Raw genomic sequence first — 19,263 nt, forward strand, 5'->3', positions numbered from 1 at the left:
TCCTACATCTGAAATTTCTGTGAACAACTCCAGAGAGGGATGAGGGAGTTGAAAAGGGATCCCTGGATTGACAGTCAACTGCTGAATCCACCAGTGAAATTCCATCTTGAGGTATGGAAGAAGAGGGACTAAGAAGTCCAGGGGATGAGAATGCTGAAGTTAAATTGACTTTGGAAACTACTGATGTTTTCTCATATGGAGTTTGGCAAAAGGGAACATAGGAATGGTGGAGGCCATAAAACCTAGAGCTTTCAGAAACTCCCTTGCTGTAATTAAGGCCAGAGGAAGAAGAGACTGAAAGAAAGAAATGAGAGTCAAGTCCTTGTGAGGATGCAGGGATGCTAGCACTGGAATAGTCTGGATCCTGCACCCTAGAAATACAGGATCCTGTGAAAGAGTCGGAAAGGACTTTTGGAAATTTATAGTGAACCCCAGGCTTTGCAGGGGGAAAATGGCAAAGTGAAGATGCTGCAGTAGAATATCTGGTGAGGACGCCTGAAGCCAGTCCAAGTAAGGAAAAATTTGTATCACCCTTAGCCTGCAAAAGCAGTCACATGATTGAGTCATTTGGTGAATACCCTTGGGGCAGTAGAAAAGACAAAGCAGAGAATTGAAAATGCTAGGAAGCAACAGAGACATGTAAAAATTTCCTGAAAAGAGGATGAATATGAATGTGAAGATGAGCATCCTTGAGGTCCAGAGACATTAAAAACCAGAGGAAGCAGCAGAGGAACAACTTCTGAAGCGATAACATCCAAAAAGAAGGAACCTCCAGAAACGTATTTAAATAAGAAAGGTCCAGAATGGGTTACCAAGTGCCCTCTTTCCTGGGAACCAAAAACATTCAGGAGTAAAACCCCTTCCTCCTTTGGGAAACTGAAACTTCCTGAATAGTTCCTGGAGTCAAAAGATGCAGAAGCACCCCTGAAAAGAAAGCCAGATGTTCCTGTAGGGGCTGAGGAATGCCTATTAAAAGTAGGAAAAGATTTCCAGACTATATAATATCCTAGGTAAACAATGGACAGAAATCAGGAATCTTGAGTAATCTTCAGACAACCAAACTGGAAGGAAAATGGAAAGAAAGTGAAAGAGGAATATGGCTGAGAAGAAAAGGATAGTCAGACACCACCTGGTTTGTCAGGAAAAGGAGATTTCTGTGTCACAGAAGTCGGAGTAGCTTTAGCAGGAGGAGCCCTTTTAACCCCTCTTTACCCTTTGGAGACTGCCTACGAACGAATGTTGGCTTATTATAGCAATATCTTTGACATTGAGGCACAGGAGAAACAAAAAAGTCCGGTACTTACCATAATATTCTATCTGTGTTGTCTATCTTCATTTATCCTCGACAGATGAGTTCAGTTCCAATATCGGAACTGACTCGGCCGTTGCTACAGCTCGCTCCAGCCAAAAACTCTATGGTTTCACCTCTACCCACAATCTCTCTCTCAATTACCTCAGAGATTGAGTCCGCATAGGTTCATAGGTAGGTACAAGGCTATTGGCCCAAGGGCCTATGTAAGCCTAGCCAAAAAGGTTCCCTGGATTTTGCCACCCAAGAAAGTTATTTTCCTTCCTGTGTCCCTGTCGAGCAAAGCCATAGAAGTGATCCCCGGGGTGAATTTCCTATTTCCCATCCACTCATCAAGATTTTTCTTGAAGAGTGCTAATGACGAACTCTGCTTGACATAGGTAGCTTGTCACAGAGTATGGGAAGTCTCTGGGACAGGAATCTATCCCTCCAGCATGTTCTGTTTATTGTGGTGACAAGGTTTAGGTCCCTAGATTGTGCATCTCAGAGGGATAGGGATTTCTTTAGGTGTAGCATGTCCAATAGCTCTGGGTTTGACATAGCTTTGTATGTCAGGCAGAGATCACCTCGGTGTACGGGCAGAGTAAGACATCTGTTCGAGTCCCGTAATCCTCTTTGTGAGGTACGTCTGTGGCCTTTCCAGCTGTTGCAGATGTCTTGTGAGGTACATTCCAACACCCAGTTGCCAGAGAACCCACACCGATGTGGGCGGCTTTGCCCCCCACACCCCCCCTAACTAAATATACCAACTCCAATAACGCACTACCGCAGGGGTAAGGGGCAAAGTTAAACAGGATGGCCAAGCGGTTACTTAACTCGCGTGAAACGTCTGTCTTCTGAAGGTGTCAGTCTTGTCGTCTCTGGTAACTGGGTGTCGGGTAAGTGAGTGGTCAGTCTACTGAAGTAGACCCATATTACATATGTATATCAATAAAGAAAAGAAAGCCAGATGGAAGCCACTATCTACTGTGTTTGAATATTCATAATACTTCAAGGATATATGATTTGCTCCACCAAAAATTCTTTGAGGACGGGGGATGGAGGGAGGGAAGTCAAAGATAAAGACAGACAACACAGATGGAATGTTATGGTAAGTACATAACTTCTTTATCTGATGTTGTCAATCTTCATTTTATCCTTGACAGAATCTTCAGCTACCTAAAATCTTGGGTGGACTCATGGAAAGATACCACTGAGCCAAAGGATGATCTTCCCGTACAGACCAAGTCCAGTATGTAATGAGTAATACAGGTATGGAGAGAAGCCCAAGTAGCTACTGCACAAATATCATCCATTGAAGCTCTACATTGAAAAACTGCTGAAGTAGCTATAGATCTTGTAGAATGTGATTTACAGACTCAGGCAAGGTTAATTTATTCTTATCATAAATAAATTAAATGCAGCTAATCAACCATATGGCGAGAGTAATCTTGCTGACTGCTTTACCCAACTTTGTGCTGGAAAAGGAAACAATTGACTTGATTTTCTAATGTCTTTACTTCTGTGAAGGTAAACACGTAATTGTCTATGAACGTCTAGTAAATGTTAGGCATATTCTCCTTTGCTGGAATGATTTGGGAAGAAAAATGGTAAATTAATCATCTGACTGATGTTAACCTCTGATACAGCCCTGGGTGGAAAGGAGAGCTTTGCTCATAAGGAGAGACAATCCTTATGGAAAATCAGATAAGGAGGTTCAGATGATAAAGCCTGGATCGCTGAAATACTCCTAGCAGAAGTCATGGCTACCACAGACAGTGTCTTCCAAGATATAAACTTCAGGACACATTCCGCAGATGGTTCAAAAGGGGAACTTATCACGGCCTGTAGAACTAAGTTCAGATCCCAAGGAGGAGTGGGATCTTTGAATGGAGGTTTTAACAAAAGTGTGGCTCTTAGGAATGATTTACAAAGTCCATGAGAGGCTAAAGAACATTTTTCTACACCATGGTAAAAATTAGAGACTGCACCCAACTGTAATCTGATGGTGGAAGGGTAAAGCTCCACCATTGAAAAGCGAGGCTAAAAGTCTAAAACATGCTCTATGGCAGCAGAAAAGGAATTACATTGCTTTTCACGAGCCCAAATGGTAAATCCATTTACTGACCATTTACTTTTTTTTTTTTTTTTTACATTTATAAGACCATTTACTGGAGTGGAATGTTTATGAGGTGACAAGAGGATGTGGCATACTGGAGAGGAAATATTAACACACCTGGCAATTAATGGAATTGGAGGAACCACTCAGTCAGCTTGAGGTTCAAAATGTCTGGGTGAACAAGACCATCTGGATGTGACAGAAGTTCTGGAACCGCCTCCAGAGTCCAAGGCGGTTGAATTAGATAAGGCCAAAGAAAAGGGAACCAAATCTGTTGAGGCCAAAAGGATGCAATATGGATTAGTGTGCTTTTCAACCCAAGTGCTTTCTGTAATAATTCCAGAATTACATGTATCGGGGGAAAGACAAAGCATACTGGGGGGAGAAATGTGGAGGAGAGCATCTCTGGGAGACTTCCCCAGAGGGGGAATCAGGGTGAAGTAATTGCTGCTCTCATTGTTTAGGGGAGTAGCAAACAGGTCACAAGGTTGACCTCAATGACAAAATATCATTTTTGCCACTTCTAGATTGAAACACAATTCATGAGGCTGAAAGATTCAGCTGCTCAGCTTGTCTGTAACCACATTGGAACTCCCTGGAATGTGCACTGCTATTAGAAAGCAGTTGGAAGAAATTGCCCATTGGGACACTCTGAAGGCTTCTTGACAAAGTGGGTAACATTTGGTTCCTCCCTGCTTGTTAATGTACCAAACTACTGACACTGTCTGTTTGAACTGCAATAGACCCTTGAGGAACAGCTGTCTGAATGGCCTGCAATGCAAGAAGCAACTCTCTCAGCTCCAGGACACTGAAGTGCAAGTTGGCCTCTAACTGGGACCAAGTGCCTTGCCTATCTTGCACAGATAATGCCCCCCCCCAAAATCTGGAAGGCATCCGTGGTTACTATGGCTGTGGGCTCTGGAAGAACATAGGGACGACCCTAGAGAATGTGTTTGAAATGTGCCCACCAAACAAAAAATCCGTTTTTGCAACAACTGGTGATCAGGATTTTGTCTAACAAGGGTTGGTGGAGGACAGACCAATGGGAAGCTAGTAGCCATTGCAGAATTCTCATATGCAACCTGGCTAAACGTACTAGAGTTATCAAAGCTGCCATCGATCTTAGAGCTTGCAAGACTAGTTGCACTGGAACCCTCTTTCTGCGAATTATCTTTTGAACTTGTGCCACTATTCTCTGAAGTTGTTCTGGAGGAACAGATGGTACTGTTGTTTGAGTATTTAGTACAGCCCCTATGAATTCTAAATTTTGCATTGTTGTGCAATGTGATTTTTCAAGATTTGCTGTAATCCCCAGATGGGTACAGATACTGAGCGTGCAATCTCTGGTACCATTAACTGATGCCTGGGCGAAGCAGTTATGAGCCAGTCATCCAAGTATGGAAACACCTGGAATCCCTGCAGTCTCAAGTGAGCTGCTACTAATGCTGTGCATTTGGTGAACACCCTGGGGGCTGTGGTGAGACCAAAGGACAGTACTCTGAATTGGTAATGACTGGCGCCCAGCCAGAAGCAAAGGCAAGAGGAAGTTTCTGGAGCATTTGCCCATCTTTATATGGCAATACGTATCCTGAAGGTCTACTGGGCACATCCAGTTATCTTTCTTCAAAAAGGGAATAATAGACTGTACCACGACAATCTGGAACTTTATTTGCTGAACAGAATCGTTCAGCACAGTGAGATCCAAAATTAGTTTCCCCATCCCCTGTCTTTTTTGGCACTAAAAAGAATCTTGAGTAGGTTCCGGATCCTTTCTGGTCTGGTGGGACTTCCTGGATGACTCTTGTCCAGCAGTTTTCAGATTTCTTGCACTACTGAATTCCTCTGATTGGGTGGAACATCAGGGATTCTGAGTAGAGGAGGAGGGTGAGAAAAGGGAATAATCTATCCTCTGGATATCATCCATTGCACCCAGGAATCTGTTAAATTTAGCCATGTGTTTAGGTGCAAGGATAAGCGCCCCCTGACTGCCTCCAGAGGAAGACAATCGGGTGTCTCTTTAGGAATGCTAAAAGTGCTTTCCTGGGAAGGAATCCCTGAAGCCCTGATTTTGTGGACCACTTCTATGCCACAAGGACAGCGTCTTCCATTTTGGTTCCCCCTCTGCCCCTGGGAGAACTCCCACCATGTGTGCCTTGGAAAGGCCCTTGGGATTTTTTGAACCACATTTTTCCACCAGTCTTTGTTTCCTGGAAAAGGACCTCTGGGGAATGGAGAAATGTAAGCCCACAGCAGAAAGGGTCTTGCATTCTTCTCACACCTGGATAAAGTCTCTTTTACTTTAGGGCCCAACAAAGAAGTTCTGTCAAAAGGAGCACTGATGAAAGACTTGAATGATTCTGCAGTATCACATAGGTGCATCCAGGTGTGTCTGCTTATGGCTACACTTGTACCCGCTGGTCTGGACATCCTTCAGCTGTACGAGTTGTCAACCTCCTGGACAAATTGGACATAGACTCAAGGAGAGCTAACTGGGAAGCTACTTTCTCTTGGACTTTCTCAGCTACAGGTCCCACCAGGGTGTCTGACAATTCCTTAATCAGATCCCGTTGGGAGTCTTGTGAAATGTGCCAACAAATTCAAGGACCTTACAGCAATGGTGGATGAAGCATAGCCCTACTTCCCAAATGTGTCCATAGCCCGAGACTTCCTCTTGGGCGGATGGACAGAGGAACTCTCCTCAGCAAGTCCCTTTTTATCTGCGGCTACTACGACCATAGCATCCACAGCTAACCCCTTGCCCACAACTGTTTACTTTCAGGGGTGGATAGTATTTTTATCACGTCTTTCAGGGATGGGCTCGATGGTGTCTGGAGCCTTCCATGCCTGCTCTGAAATCAGCTGAATGAGTTCATCAGTGGGTGGGTTCAACCACGAGGTGGATGGGTGGGTGCCAAAAGCCTGCAGGTAAACAGATTCCTAGGAGGAAGGGTTTTGGGACTTCCAGCCACCTCTCTGTTTTAAAAATTTCTAGGATGTCTCCAAATGAGACATTTCAAGAGGTCACCATGGGGACCATTCCCCCCTCAGTGAAATCTGTGTCCTCAGTGACTGATGCCTGGGGTGAATCCAAGTGCTTCCTTTTGCACTTCTCAGGGACCTCCTCAGGGGGTAAATCTGGGGAGGTATCAGAAGATGACAGTACCTGAGCCTGTGAAACAGGAGACTTCAGCACCTGCTGTCCCAATGGAAAGGCAGGAGGAATAACTGAACTAGAGGGGGGTGCCTATTCCAAAGGGGAAGATGCTGACCGAGTTGCTGTAAGTGAAAGGGCCCTCTGCATAGCCTCAAAGGCTAGTTCCCCTGAAGAGAGACGGGAGCACAGAACAGAGATAGACTGCCTTGAAACTAGTGTCACTCCCCGCTTCAAAGAAGTGACCCTTGAGAATGAAGCCGGAGCTGAATTAACTTAATCAGAAGCCCCGAGGAGCAGGGATGGCTCCGAAAAACCTGGAGTCGAGATATGCCCCTGGAACCAACAGGGTAGCTACAGCTCTGTAAAATCTCCGGTTCAAAGTAACCAAAGAGCTCAGGGTAACTATCAGTTCTGAAGAAACAAATAAAGTACAGTTGTGTACCTACCATAAATGTAGATGTTCGACTGTATTCACTGTTGCAGTCATTACTCTTGGGTTATCCTGCTGGCAGGCTACCCGCAGTCGGCCTGAATTCCAAAGTCCTGGTCCGGTGTCGGCTGCTGTCGCCTCTTCCCTGATGACAGTGCACCAGGGGTATAAAAGATGCAGCCGACGCCATTTTCTTCAGTTTTTCTTGCCCCAGATGTCAGGTGCCCCCAAAAGGGTATGCTAAATATATTATGCAAATAAACATACATGCAGTAAAGAAACAGTTCCTTCATCCACAAGCAAATACACCACAAAGGTTGTATAGAATAGAGAAGTACAGATGTACCCCAGCAAAAGAAAGGGGGACGGAGGGAGGGTAACCTGGACTGAAACAGTGAATACACTCGAACATCTACATTTATGGTAGGTACACAACTATACTATGTTCATCGTGTTTCACTGTTGCAGTCATTACTCTTGGGTTGAATCCCAAAGCTGAGTATGGGTGGCTGAGCTAAATAGGGTTAGGAGAGGCTATGAGGCTCTGCAGCACTGCAGTGGCAAAGCCTGCCCTGGATTTAGAGTAAAGAGGTAAGTGGTAGTGCTTTGTAAAAGTGTGCACTGAACTCCAAGTTGCAGCCTCCAAGATGTCTTTGGTTGGTACTCCTCTGAGGAAGGCTGCTGAAGTGGCTGCTGCTGCTCTGGTAGAATGAGGCCTAATGCCCTTAGGCACTGATTTGCCATGCTGAGAATAGCAGAAACGGATGCAATGACCTATCCATTTAGAAACAGTCTGTCCTTTCCTTGTGATCCTGCAGCATATGACACCAAAAGTTGCTCAGCCTTTCTGAAAGCTTTAGTTCTGTCCAAGTAGAAGCGTAGCTGCCTGTGTATGTCCAAAGAATGCAGAATTTTCTCACCCTTGTTCTGTGGGTTTGGATAAAAGGTAGGCAAGTAAATGGTTTGGTTGAGGGCCACAATGGACACCACCTTAGGCATAAATGTTGGGTTTGTCCTCAGAGAAGCCCTGTCTGGATGAAAAATGATAAAAGGTTCCACAGCCATGAGTGCTTGTAACTCCAGAGACTCATCTTGCACAGGTTATGGCCAGAAGCAGAGCTGTTTTCCAGGATAAGATTTTATATCAGCTGTTAAGGCTGGCTCAAAGGGAGGCAGTGTGAGTTTTTCCAAGACATAATTGAGGTCCCATGCAGGTATTGGTGCTCTCCTCGGAGGTCTTATGTTTTTGGCCCCTCTGAGGTACTGCCTTATTAAAGGATGAGAAAAGATAGGAGGTTCCGTATTGTAATGAGCTGAAATGGCAGAGGCATGAATCTTAACTGAAGAAAAGGAAAGGCCTTTGTCCAGCATCTCAGTTAGGTATTGTAAATTCTGAGGAATATTTGGTACATACGTGTCAATGCCTTGTTCCTGTTTCCAAGCACAGAATCTCTTCCATTTTTCTGCATAAGATTTTCTGGCACTGGGCCTCCTGGCCTCCAAGATAACATCCATAACTGCTTTTGAAAGAGGAGTGTTCTGAATGGCTACATTATCCACCATGCTGCCAGATTTAAGGTCCTGAGCTGACTTGAGCAGGATCCGATTGTTTTGTTGGGTCAGCAAGTTAGAAGCTTGAGGCAATATCCATGCTGGGCCTTGAGACAAGTTCTTTAGGATTGGGTACCAGTGCTGGCGTGGCCAGTCTGGTGCAATCAGTATAATTTTTGGCTTCTCTTGCCTGACCCTTTAGGAGTACCTTGGGAAGGAGAGGCAGTGGAGGAAAGGCGTATACTTTTAGGTTTTTTCAGCTGAAGGATAGGGCATCCACTCTCCATGCTTGTTTGTGATAAATCCTTGTGCAAAATCTCTGTAATTGGCAGTTGTGAGGGGAGGCAAATAGATCTATGTCTGGGCATCCACACTTCCTTGTTATCATCCTGAAGACTTGTGGATCTAGTTTCCACTCGTGGGGATCCATGAGGTTTCTGCTTAGTTCGTCTGCCAGAGTATTTGTTTTTCCTGGCAGAAATTGTGCTTACAGGTGAACTTGGTAAATTAATGCTGTGTCCCACAAGGTCACTGCTTGTCTGCAGAGGGGGTAGGAATGTGTGCCTCCCTGCTTGTTTATGTACCACATGACCATAGCATTATCCGTCTTTATCAGCAACTGTCCTGGATGAAGTAGGTCCTTGAAAGCTGTCAGGGCATTCTGAACAGCTAGCATCTCTTTTTGATTGATATGAAGATGCAACTGGCTTGCAGGCCATGTGCCCTGAATACATTTTCCTGCCATATGGGCCCCCCAGGCATAATCTGATGCATCCGTTGTCAGTGTCTGTCTGGCTGTGAGTAAAGTGAATGGCAGACCCTTGTTGTGGTGACAGGCCTGTGCCCACCATCGAAACTCCTGTTGCAGGCAGGGAATAAGGGTAATTATTGTCTCCGGGCTGTAGCAATGCTGAGTCCAAACACTTTTTAGATACCATTGTAGTTTCCTCATATGCAGTCTGGCATATGGAATTAGTAGAATGCAGGATGCCATGAAGCCCAAGGCCTGCAAGATTTTCCTTGCAGATAACTGGGTCTATGTTGCCAACTTTTTGAAGTAAGAAGTCAGCTGCCTTTGTTTGTCTGGCTTGAGATAAGCCATCTGGGCAGTTGAATTTAAGCTTGCACCCAGGAATATTATCTCTTGAGAGGGTACTAGTTTTGATTTCTTTTCGTTTACTGTGTACCCTAGGCAAATTAGTAATCTTTTTACAAACGCCAGATGCTTTAGAAGAATGTCTTTGTTCTCTGCTTGAATAAGGCAGTCGTCCAAGTAGGGATATATTTAAATTCCTCTGTCTGCAAAACGCAATTACTGGTGTCAGGCATTTTGTGAAGACCCTGGGCGCAGTAGATAAGCCAAAGGGCAGTGCAGAGAACTGGTAGTGCATTGAGCCAGCTATGAATCTGAGGTATCTTCTGCAAGATTGTCTGATTGGGACATGCAGGTATGCCTCTTTTAGGTCCAAAGTTACGAGCCAAGCCTTCTTGCCTAGCATGGGCAGTAGCTGCTGTAGAGTCAACATCTTGAATTTTGGAACCTCCAGAAACGTGTTTAGTACAGACAGGTCCAGTATTGGTCTCCAGGTTTTGTCCTTTCTGGGCACCCAGAAAAGTCTCGAGTAAAATCCTTACCCCTGCTCCTGTTGTGGTACTTGTTGAATGGCCCTCATGTCCATGAGGGCTGTAATTTTCTTTTGTGCCTCTGCTCATTGATTGTGTGGCAGGTCTGGCATACCTTTTGTCCTTGGAAGGGTGTGAAAATGGAACCTGTAGCCCTGGGACACTATGTTCAATACCCATTAGTCTTGGGTAATCTTTTGCCAATTTTGTGAATAAAATGCTAGTTTTCCCCCTAAGGGGGCTGCCAAAAGAAAAGTGCTTGGATGTGGCAGAGGAAAGTCATTGGGACTGTTTCCTGTAAGGTTGTGATTTGTCTTCTCCACTTTTGGAGGTAGGAGCACCCCATTGTTTAGGCCTGTATAAGCCTTGGGGCTGAGATCTGCCTCTGGGGTGTCTGCCTCTTTGTGGCCTGTCTGACACTGGAAAGGACCAATTTTTGGAAGGCCAGTTCCTGCTAAATCTGGGTGGCTGTACCTGTAAAAAAATCCTTAACTGTCTGCATGGATTTCGCTTTATCCTCCATTTTCTTCAACACCTCTTCTGCTTTAGCACCAAACAAGGTATCATGCTGTAATGGGGCGTCTAATAATTTAGCTTTAACATGATCAGGTAGATTCTGTTCCTTTAACCAATCATGCCTTCTAATAACAGAACCTGTAACAGCGGCCCTGCAAGAGGCCTCCAGTGAATCATAACCACATTGCAAAGTATGCTTTCCCACTTGTTCAGGTGCATGCAATAAATCCTGCATTTCCTTGTTCTCTGAGCATTCAGAATTTGTCAACATTTTCTGTTTAAGCAGTGACATTAAGTAATGCTGATATTTAAGCATATGAAACTGACAATTTAAAGCCCCTTACAGCCAAGGTAGCAGAAGTGTACACTTTTTTCCCCCCATCTGTCCAGTGCCCTAGAATCCCTATCAGAGGGGTCAGGGTTTTTTGCAGTGGAAGCTTTGACCCCTTTGGGACCCTGAGATATAGTTTCTGGGTCAGCAGTGGGGCTTTTATATAGGAATTTATGAGAATCTGGGACCCTGTAGTATCTGTCAGGCTTAGCAGGTGCAGGAGGTAAAGAGTCTGGGGACAGGCCGGACTCTGAAATACATCATCTACAATGTCTAGAACAGGTGGAATAGCAAGGGGGGTCTGTGCTGAGGTAATAGCAGAAAGTCTCTGAGTCTTTTCTTAGATTCTGAGTAATCTTGGCTTTCCCAGTGGAAATGCTCCCTCATGGTATGCAGCGTTTCCCCAAAAGAGTAATCCTCAGGAGGAGAGGCTGAATGAATGGAATCTTCACCATCAAAATCCTCATAGGTAGGAATGGAATAATCCTGTTCAGAAGAGGAATCAGAGGAAATAGAAACCTGATCAGAGGAATCATATTCTGTCTCTTGCCTAGGCCTCTTATCAGGAGGAGGATGGGAACCCCTGATCAAAGTAATTAGGTCTTCGGCCATTTTAAGCATCTGTTTTTTAGGTATTGTAGTCTGAGTAGGAGAATGCTGTACTTGTTTCTTTGTCTTTAGAGCTGCTTTAGTCTTTGTCTTTGAAGCCAAAGATGGTTTAATATATAACTGTGTAGGTCTGAAGACACCCTCAGAAGCCGATGCCTGCTCAGCGGCTCCGGACCCAGCTGAGAGAATGATTTCCGAGTGTCCAATACCTTGAGTATCCAGTGGCCCAGTCGGCTCCACGTGGGAGTCGGAAGCGGCCTGTGGCTCTGAGGTAATGGGCGCCAGGGGCTGCGAAAGTGCCTCACTATGAGCCGGCGAACCAGCGAGTGGCCTAGCGGAGGCGTCGTCGGTTTTGGACCTCGGATGACTATCCTTTTCCTTGCCCTTGCGTTTTTTGTAAACTCTGGTCGTCGGCTGTTCCAACGGCATTATATAATTAAACCTTCGGCCAAAATAATGAAATGCAAAATCGAACAGACACTTAATAGTGCGTTGGTTAAATCTAGCACAAAAACGACAGCTAGCAACACTGTGGTCGGGGCCTAGGCAAGGAATACAGTAAGAGTGGAAATCCTTATGAGGTATTTGCTTCCCACAAGAAATACAATTGTTAACTTTTTCTGACATCGGTCTGGAGCAAGAAAAAAGTTTCCCCAACGGGGTACTTAGCTTTAATGAAGACTTCGGTTCTGAAATTCGGATTTGTAAATCTCAGGAGTCGGCTGACCGGCACTTGCGAACTGCTTTTTCTTCGGACACCGTGCGGCAAGAAAGACTGGAGAAAATGGCGTTGGCTACATCTTCTGTACCCCTGGCACACTGACGTCAGAGAAAAGGCAACAGCAACCGACGCTGGACCAGAACTTTGGAATTCAGGCCGACTGCAGGTAGCCTGCCAGCAGGATAACCCAAGAGTAATGACTGCAACAGTGAAACACAATGAACATCTCCGGATCCGGTACAGTTGGCGCTGGGAGATCTGTAACAGACGAGTCTAGGACCTCTGACGAGGTTAGGGGAAGAGTAGGTAGTGGGGTAAAAGTTTCAGTGCCCAGACCCGAGGGGGGTCAGAACCAAAAGGGGGCCTGAAAGTACTCTAGCTCTTAGAATTTTATTCACTAGTCTCTCTCCACATTGAGTTTGGAAAGAGTTTTGGTGCAGCGGACCGACGAAGTAGGAGACTTAGGCCTCTGCAGAAAAAGTTCTGCGAGCTCCACAGCAAAGAGGTCAACAGAAGGTGAATAGGTAGTTCTATGCAATATGTCCTTGGTCATGGCAGGTGAAGCAGTGGCGATTTCCTGCACACAGTCCTTGACATCGAAGGGCTTGAAATAAAAATCGGTGCTGGAGGAGATGTTGGCACCGATGTGTCAGCAGCAGAGGTCTGTGGCTCCGTTGATCCTTTTGGAACAAATGGATTCAATTTTTTTGCTTTTGGAATCGATGGGGAAATCAGAACAGAGACTTTTCTGGTCTTTGTCCAATGAAGATGACGATGAAGGGAGATTTAAATGTCTGTTTTTGCTTTTGCTTTGCCTACAAAAGATAAGGCTTCGCTAAAAGGTGAGGGAAGCAAACCTTTTAAAATGAGCTTATTTAACCTTTCCACAAGAGCTTGGTGGCTAAAGGCATGACAAATGCAGTCTTCTTGTAAATGGAGGGGGCCCAGACAATATACGCAAAGAGAATAAAAATCCGATGAGGGTATTTTATGGCTGCACTTCTGGCATTTTTTTAAAACCAGAGGGGCCCTTACCCTTCTCAGCCAAGTCAGGAAGAGTAAAAGAGGCTAGAAAAAAATCCACTTACACTCCCACTACAGATAGAGAAAGAACTGGCAGAGAACACACAAGATTTATTTTTATTATTATTTTTATAGAGATTTTTTTTTTAAAGGAGAGAACAGGGGTAAAAGACTAACAGTAACGGTAGCGTCTACGGGAAAGGGATAAGAACTACAAGGGGGGTGACTATCAATGATGATAGTGGGAAATACACAAAAGGGAAAAAAATGCATCAACAATGATACTTTAAAGATTATACGAAGTGCAAGGAAAAAAATAAGAAGATAGAAGATACTCTTAGAAAAGGACAAAAAGACTTTACCTAAACCCACTACAGCTCGACTGCTGTAGCTAAACATGACCGCTTCGGTAAACTGCAAATGAGATCTGAGGTAATTGAGAGAGACAGAGGGATTGTGGTTAGAGGTGAAGCATGAAAGTTTTTGGCTGGTGCAAGCTGTAGCAACAGCTGAGTCGGTTCAGATATTGGAACAGAAACCATCTCTGAAGGATAAAATGAAGACTGGCATCATCAGATACATGTATAAGTTCCTGTAAATCCTTGCCCTTATCCTGAAGAGACTTAAACAAATCATCAGCAGCTGCACCAAATAATTGTTTGTTATCCAGAGGAGCATCCATCAACTTAACCTTAATATCATCAGACAGAGGTTGAAGCCAAAACCAGGAACATCTTCCTCATCACAGAATCAAAAGCAACAGTTCTGGAAGAAACATTCGCAGCATCATAACTACACTTAATAGAATGGCGAGCCACCTAAGAAGAGGTCCCCAACAAGCAGAGAGCAGAAGTCTTCAATCCTGAATCAGGAAGGTCAGAAATTACCTGACAAGCCTGAGAAAGAACAGCCAAAATATATCTGGATATATGGGTCTGATAACTGACAGCCCTAAAAGCCAAGGTAGCAGAGGTATAAACTTTCTTACCTAGCCTTTCCATAGTCCTGCTGTCTTCCATCTGAAGGAAGAAGCTTTGTAGAAGGCAACAACTGTGATGGCTTGTCAGATGCCACAGCAAAACAGAGGAGTTAACTGAAGGACATCAGGACATCTATACAGGAATTTGGAGTCCTCAAGCATCCTCCAAAAGGGTCTCTCAGAGATAGATGCTTGGTGCCAGAGCCACGGCCTCAAGCTAAATGCTAAAAAGTGCATAGTCATCTTCTTTGGGAAAAACAAGGTGCCCACAAATTACCACACAAGTGGTAATCCATTAAGTACCACATAGGTGGTAATCCATTAAGTACGAAAGAAGTAATTAGAGATTTGGGGACCAACGTAGATAGTAATCTCTCCTTTGATAATCACGTTGCCAAAGTGGTTAGAAAGACCTTCTATATAGCCCACCTTATCACGAAAGGGTTCGCATCTAGATCAAGAGAGGTCATTGTGCCCCTCTACTCGTCACTCATCAGGCCCATAATTGAATACAATGCCCCTTTTGGGATGTACCTTACCCGACACCTGCAGCAACTGGAGAGACCCCAAAAGTACCTCACCAAGAGGATCATGGGCTACAAACAGATGTCCTATGCAGCTCGACTAAAGAAACTCCAGCTCTACTCAGTTGCTTACCGCCTACTCAGAGGTGATCTATGCCTGACGTACAAAGCCATGTCAAACCCAGAATTAATGGACATGCTCCACCTCAAAAAATCCTAGTCCCTTAGAGCTACACGCTCCAGGGACCTAAACCTCAGCATAAAAATAAATAGGACATGCGGGAGGGACAGATTCATTTCCCAGAGGCTCCCCTCACTCTGGAATAGAATCCCAATTCATGTTAGACATAGCCCCTCGCTGACCCTCTTCAAGTGAAATCTGGACGCGTGGATGGGAAATCGTAAATTCACCCCTGGGATCTCTTCTGTGTCCCTGTTAGACAGAGGCATAGTAAACTAATCTTAAAAGGGTACCTTCTGTGACCTACTTTACAGAGGCACAGTAGGCTAATCTAACAGGGAGGCGGAAGCCAAATACACTCTGGCTAGGCTTATAAATGCCCTAGGGCAGATAGCCTAGTATCTACCTATGAACCTAAGCACCGTATAAAACCTATCAGCTTTTTTGGGAGCAGGATGCTGGGAATCTGGAGCCCGAGATGCAGTAGAAAACGCATCAAATAAAGCAGCCAAACCAGCAGGGACAGTAGAAATTCTGGTAGAATCCATTTGCAGAAGTTCGTAATACCTCTTCTGCACCTCAGAAACCAGGGTACAAACAAATCCATTTAAAAAATGCCATCATCTTGGAAATTGTGTTCCCAAAGGAAATCTCAAATGGAGTGTCATGACTAGTGGACGACTCCTCCTCAGAACCATAATCTAAAGGAGAAGGAATCTGGGATGAATACGCAAGGGATTCCTCATATGAATCCACCTCTTCCTCAGAGGAATCCTGTTTGCTAAGCCTTTTAAGAAGAGTAGAGGACAAAGGTGGAGCAGGAACAGAAACTCCTTAAGGAAGCTTCAAAGTCATAAAGGGCATTAAACAAACCCTGAGTGAAATTCTGACATTCACTCCGAGGGTCCACAGGATTAGGAGAAATGTGCTTCATTTTTTGTTTCTTTTTCAAAGGGATGACTGACTGTAAAACTTAGAAGGCTCAGATGCCGGATGACATTCGTAACTGTAGTCGGAACTTCCTCTCTAACCACAATCTGAGGAACACCCCTAGGCACTTTGGTAATAATCAGCCACAGTTCCCCTTGAACATCTGTAGCAGAAGTCTTCAAGGCCTTCAGGGACATGCATGAGACTGGATCCATGCCAGCCTCCAAAATGGTTGCTGCAGAGGAATCCAGTGGAGGAGATAGGGTGATCCTCCAGGCTTTCGCTAGCCTCAGGAGAGACGTCTGGCAGGGGGTTCTATATTACATCATCGAACACTTAAAAAAGCGAACGATAATTAATCAACCCCATGTAAGCGAAAGCTAACAATGTCGAAACTTCAGAACAGCGATTTTTTTTTCCAAGGGGAAAAAAAATCAGTTACAAAAAAAAATAACAAACTTAAAAACATTACATAAAGTGGGGGGCTTTGCCCCCCACACCTCCCCTACTTAAACATACCAACTCCAAGATTGCACTACAGTGCTGAAAACGGCAAAGTAACGGAAGCGGCCAAGCAAATTCTTTCCCATGGAAAGAATTTGTTTAAAAGCCGCTTCGCTATTTTGCCTTTTCTTTCTTTTACATTCGATCAAGACGCATTCAATAGAATGCATCGTTGATCACGTAATAGGAACCCATCCAGCAGAGGCGGTACAGTGAAAGAATAGGACCTAGACTTCTTGAACTTCTTCACAGACAGCTGACCCTCAGAATGGGAAGCTCCCTCCACAGTGTCTTTTGCTACATTGGCTCTCTAAATACAGGGCCAAAGAGGAAGGCCAACTACGGAGAGTCTTTGGGATGAAAGCCTGACAAATGGAACAGGACATACGGTGTGGGAAGCACCGAGACAAAATAAGCACTGTTTGTGACAGGCTGTATGAGGAATCTGTCTCCCACACATTTACCGTTTCTGGATGACATGAATCCCACAAGTAATCAAACAAAAGGAAAAAAGGCTAGCAAAAAACCCCAATGGGGCACATATCTGAAAACAGCTTGGTGAACCAGCAAGGAATCGGGCATTCAGACCGACAATCAAAAGATGATGTTTGGACTAGTGGCAAAGATGTTCTAAAGATGGTATGTCCAGACATCAAATTTATGCCCTAAGCTAATAAGCGGGGAGCATACGTGTGACATACAGCGTACCTTAAAACAACCTAAAGGCTTTGGTATCCCGACTGGACGTTAAGCCACCCTTGGCAGGGGATCCCTATTGTAAATGATATTGCAACAGTGAAATAGAAGGACATCTTACAAATCAGCATCAACAACCTTTTTCCTATTCTGTACTTGTGCAATTTATGTTATTTAAAGCATTTAAATGCTTTTCTGCAGTATTTAACATACTTTTTCTGCAGTATTTAACATACTGCAAAAACATTTCCATCCCTCATCCCTGCAAGAAACATCTGCTTAAATTAGGATGCACTAAGAAAACTGATGGACAGTAACCCTGGAATGAGAGGGAAATGTTATGTGTTAAGCTGAAATGAATATGGTTTGTAGGAGGGTAAGAAAAGATGACTGCTAAGCATACTGTGGGGTGGGGGTGCTTTCAGGTTTCTGGTAGCTGTCTGCCTGACATTTAACTCATGGTGAATAAGAAAACCTGTAGATAATTCTGTCTTTCATTTATTCCAATTTTAAGGCTGGGTAAGAGGGAATAGCGTGTTGCCATAAAAGAACAAAATATGAAAGGTAAATGACGAAGTAAACCTCACATTAACATGCAGCCAAAGTTCACTTGCTACCAATGCACATCATCTAACAAGCAACCTGCCTGAATCGGCAGAGTCGACAGTAGAAAGATGTCTAAATTCTCTGGGTGTCAAACAGCGTACAGATAATCAGAACAGAGAAGGAGATATCAAGCTGCACAATATATGCAGGACAGACAAAAATAAGAATAATGACCTTTACAAAATTACGTTGGTTTTTATTTCTAAACTGCCAAAAAAATTTTTCAAGTGCAATTGCTTATTAGCAACTACAAAAACACTTACCACGATTTGATCTTCAGATGCTATGGAAACACTGCTGTCATCAAAGTAATACCACTTCTGATCAATTTTATTCTTTGCATAGGCAGTGTCTGTAATATAAATAAATAGAAAATGAACACACAAACTGACAAATTAATGTTAAGACTATTTAAAAAAATGCATTACCTACTTTTTCCTCGGAAAAACACACCAAGTTATGGAAAACACAAAGTACTTTTCATCTCTCAGAACTCATCAAATTGCACTTGACTGCACTAAGAAAGTACAGGATTTAAATAGCTGATTAGAGATTGCTGACAATTTGCCACAAACTGTACTTGGCTCTCTTACATGCCTTAGCAGGTTCAGCAGAAAGCCAGGTATAGTATCGAGCAAATGCTGAAAGGAATGTATGTAAAATTGTGTGCCAACTCCTGAAATTTGTTGTCTTAACACTTCCTTCACCTAAACGTTATGAACTTAATGAGAGATCTTTGCTTCTAATCTGCTTGCTTTGTTAAGAAAGAAATTATATTAATAGTGCTACACCAGGTTATTTGCAACAAATACTTCACAAATATCAAACCTTTGAGCACTAGACTAGCACATCCAGAAAATAGATATAGTTCTATCAATAATGCTTCCTAGTTTAACCTTTTTAACACTACCATTAAGATTCAATATTTTTATTAGTTTACATTACTGAATTCATTTTTTCCTTTTAAAATGTTACCAATACAAACATGTCAGGTGCATGACTATTTGTAAGCAAACACAGTGGCATTTGTGGTTACACTGTAAATATACTGCAAAAGGAAGACTGGTGTTATGGTAACAGAAAACACAAAGAAACAAATTCTGACATATGGGGCCATATAGCCACATAAGTTACCTTTTTTTGTCAGCAGGAGTTCCTATTTATCTAATTGCTTACCTCTTTCAAGCCCAGTCCTTGTGTGGTAGTCTTCATCCTGTCTTTTGAATGCCTGAATTCAGTCACTGCTGCTGACCCATTTCCTCTTCAGGATGACAGCTCTAATCTCCTTTTCTTTTAAACATTTATTCGGATCTTTCCTGAGCCATCATCCATCTTGTGCTTCTGTTTGCGTGTCCCCTCTTGCTGTCAAATGTTACCCACATGCATTCTATGGATTTCTCTGTTGAGTACCTGAATGTTTCAATACTACTGCCTCCTTTCTTTCGTGGACTTCTCTGTGGAACCTGAAGGTTTCTATC

General features: G+C 43.8%; 1 protein-coding gene across 1 annotated transcript in view; it reads right to left on the bottom strand.

Annotated features, from left to right (window-relative positions):
* The window catches only part of LOC122807698 (ubiquitin carboxyl-terminal hydrolase 4-like), a 1,844,759-nt gene that overhangs the window by 68,268 nt on the left and 1,757,228 nt on the right, over positions 1–19,263 (bottom strand). Inside the window, exon 16 of the mRNA XM_044078661.1 lies at positions 18,049–18,137. Within this exon, the coding sequence (XP_043934596.1) occupies positions 18,049–18,137 (89 nt within the window). The remainder of the gene's footprint in view (positions 1–18,048; positions 18,138–19,263) is intronic.

Source organism: Protopterus annectens, chromosome 7.part1 (genome assembly GCF_019279795.1).
Source record: "Protopterus annectens isolate FY-2018-M chromosome 7.part1, PAN1.0, whole genome shotgun sequence".
NCBI classification, from domain to species: Eukaryota; Metazoa; Chordata; order Ceratodontiformes; family Protopteridae; genus Protopterus; species Protopterus annectens.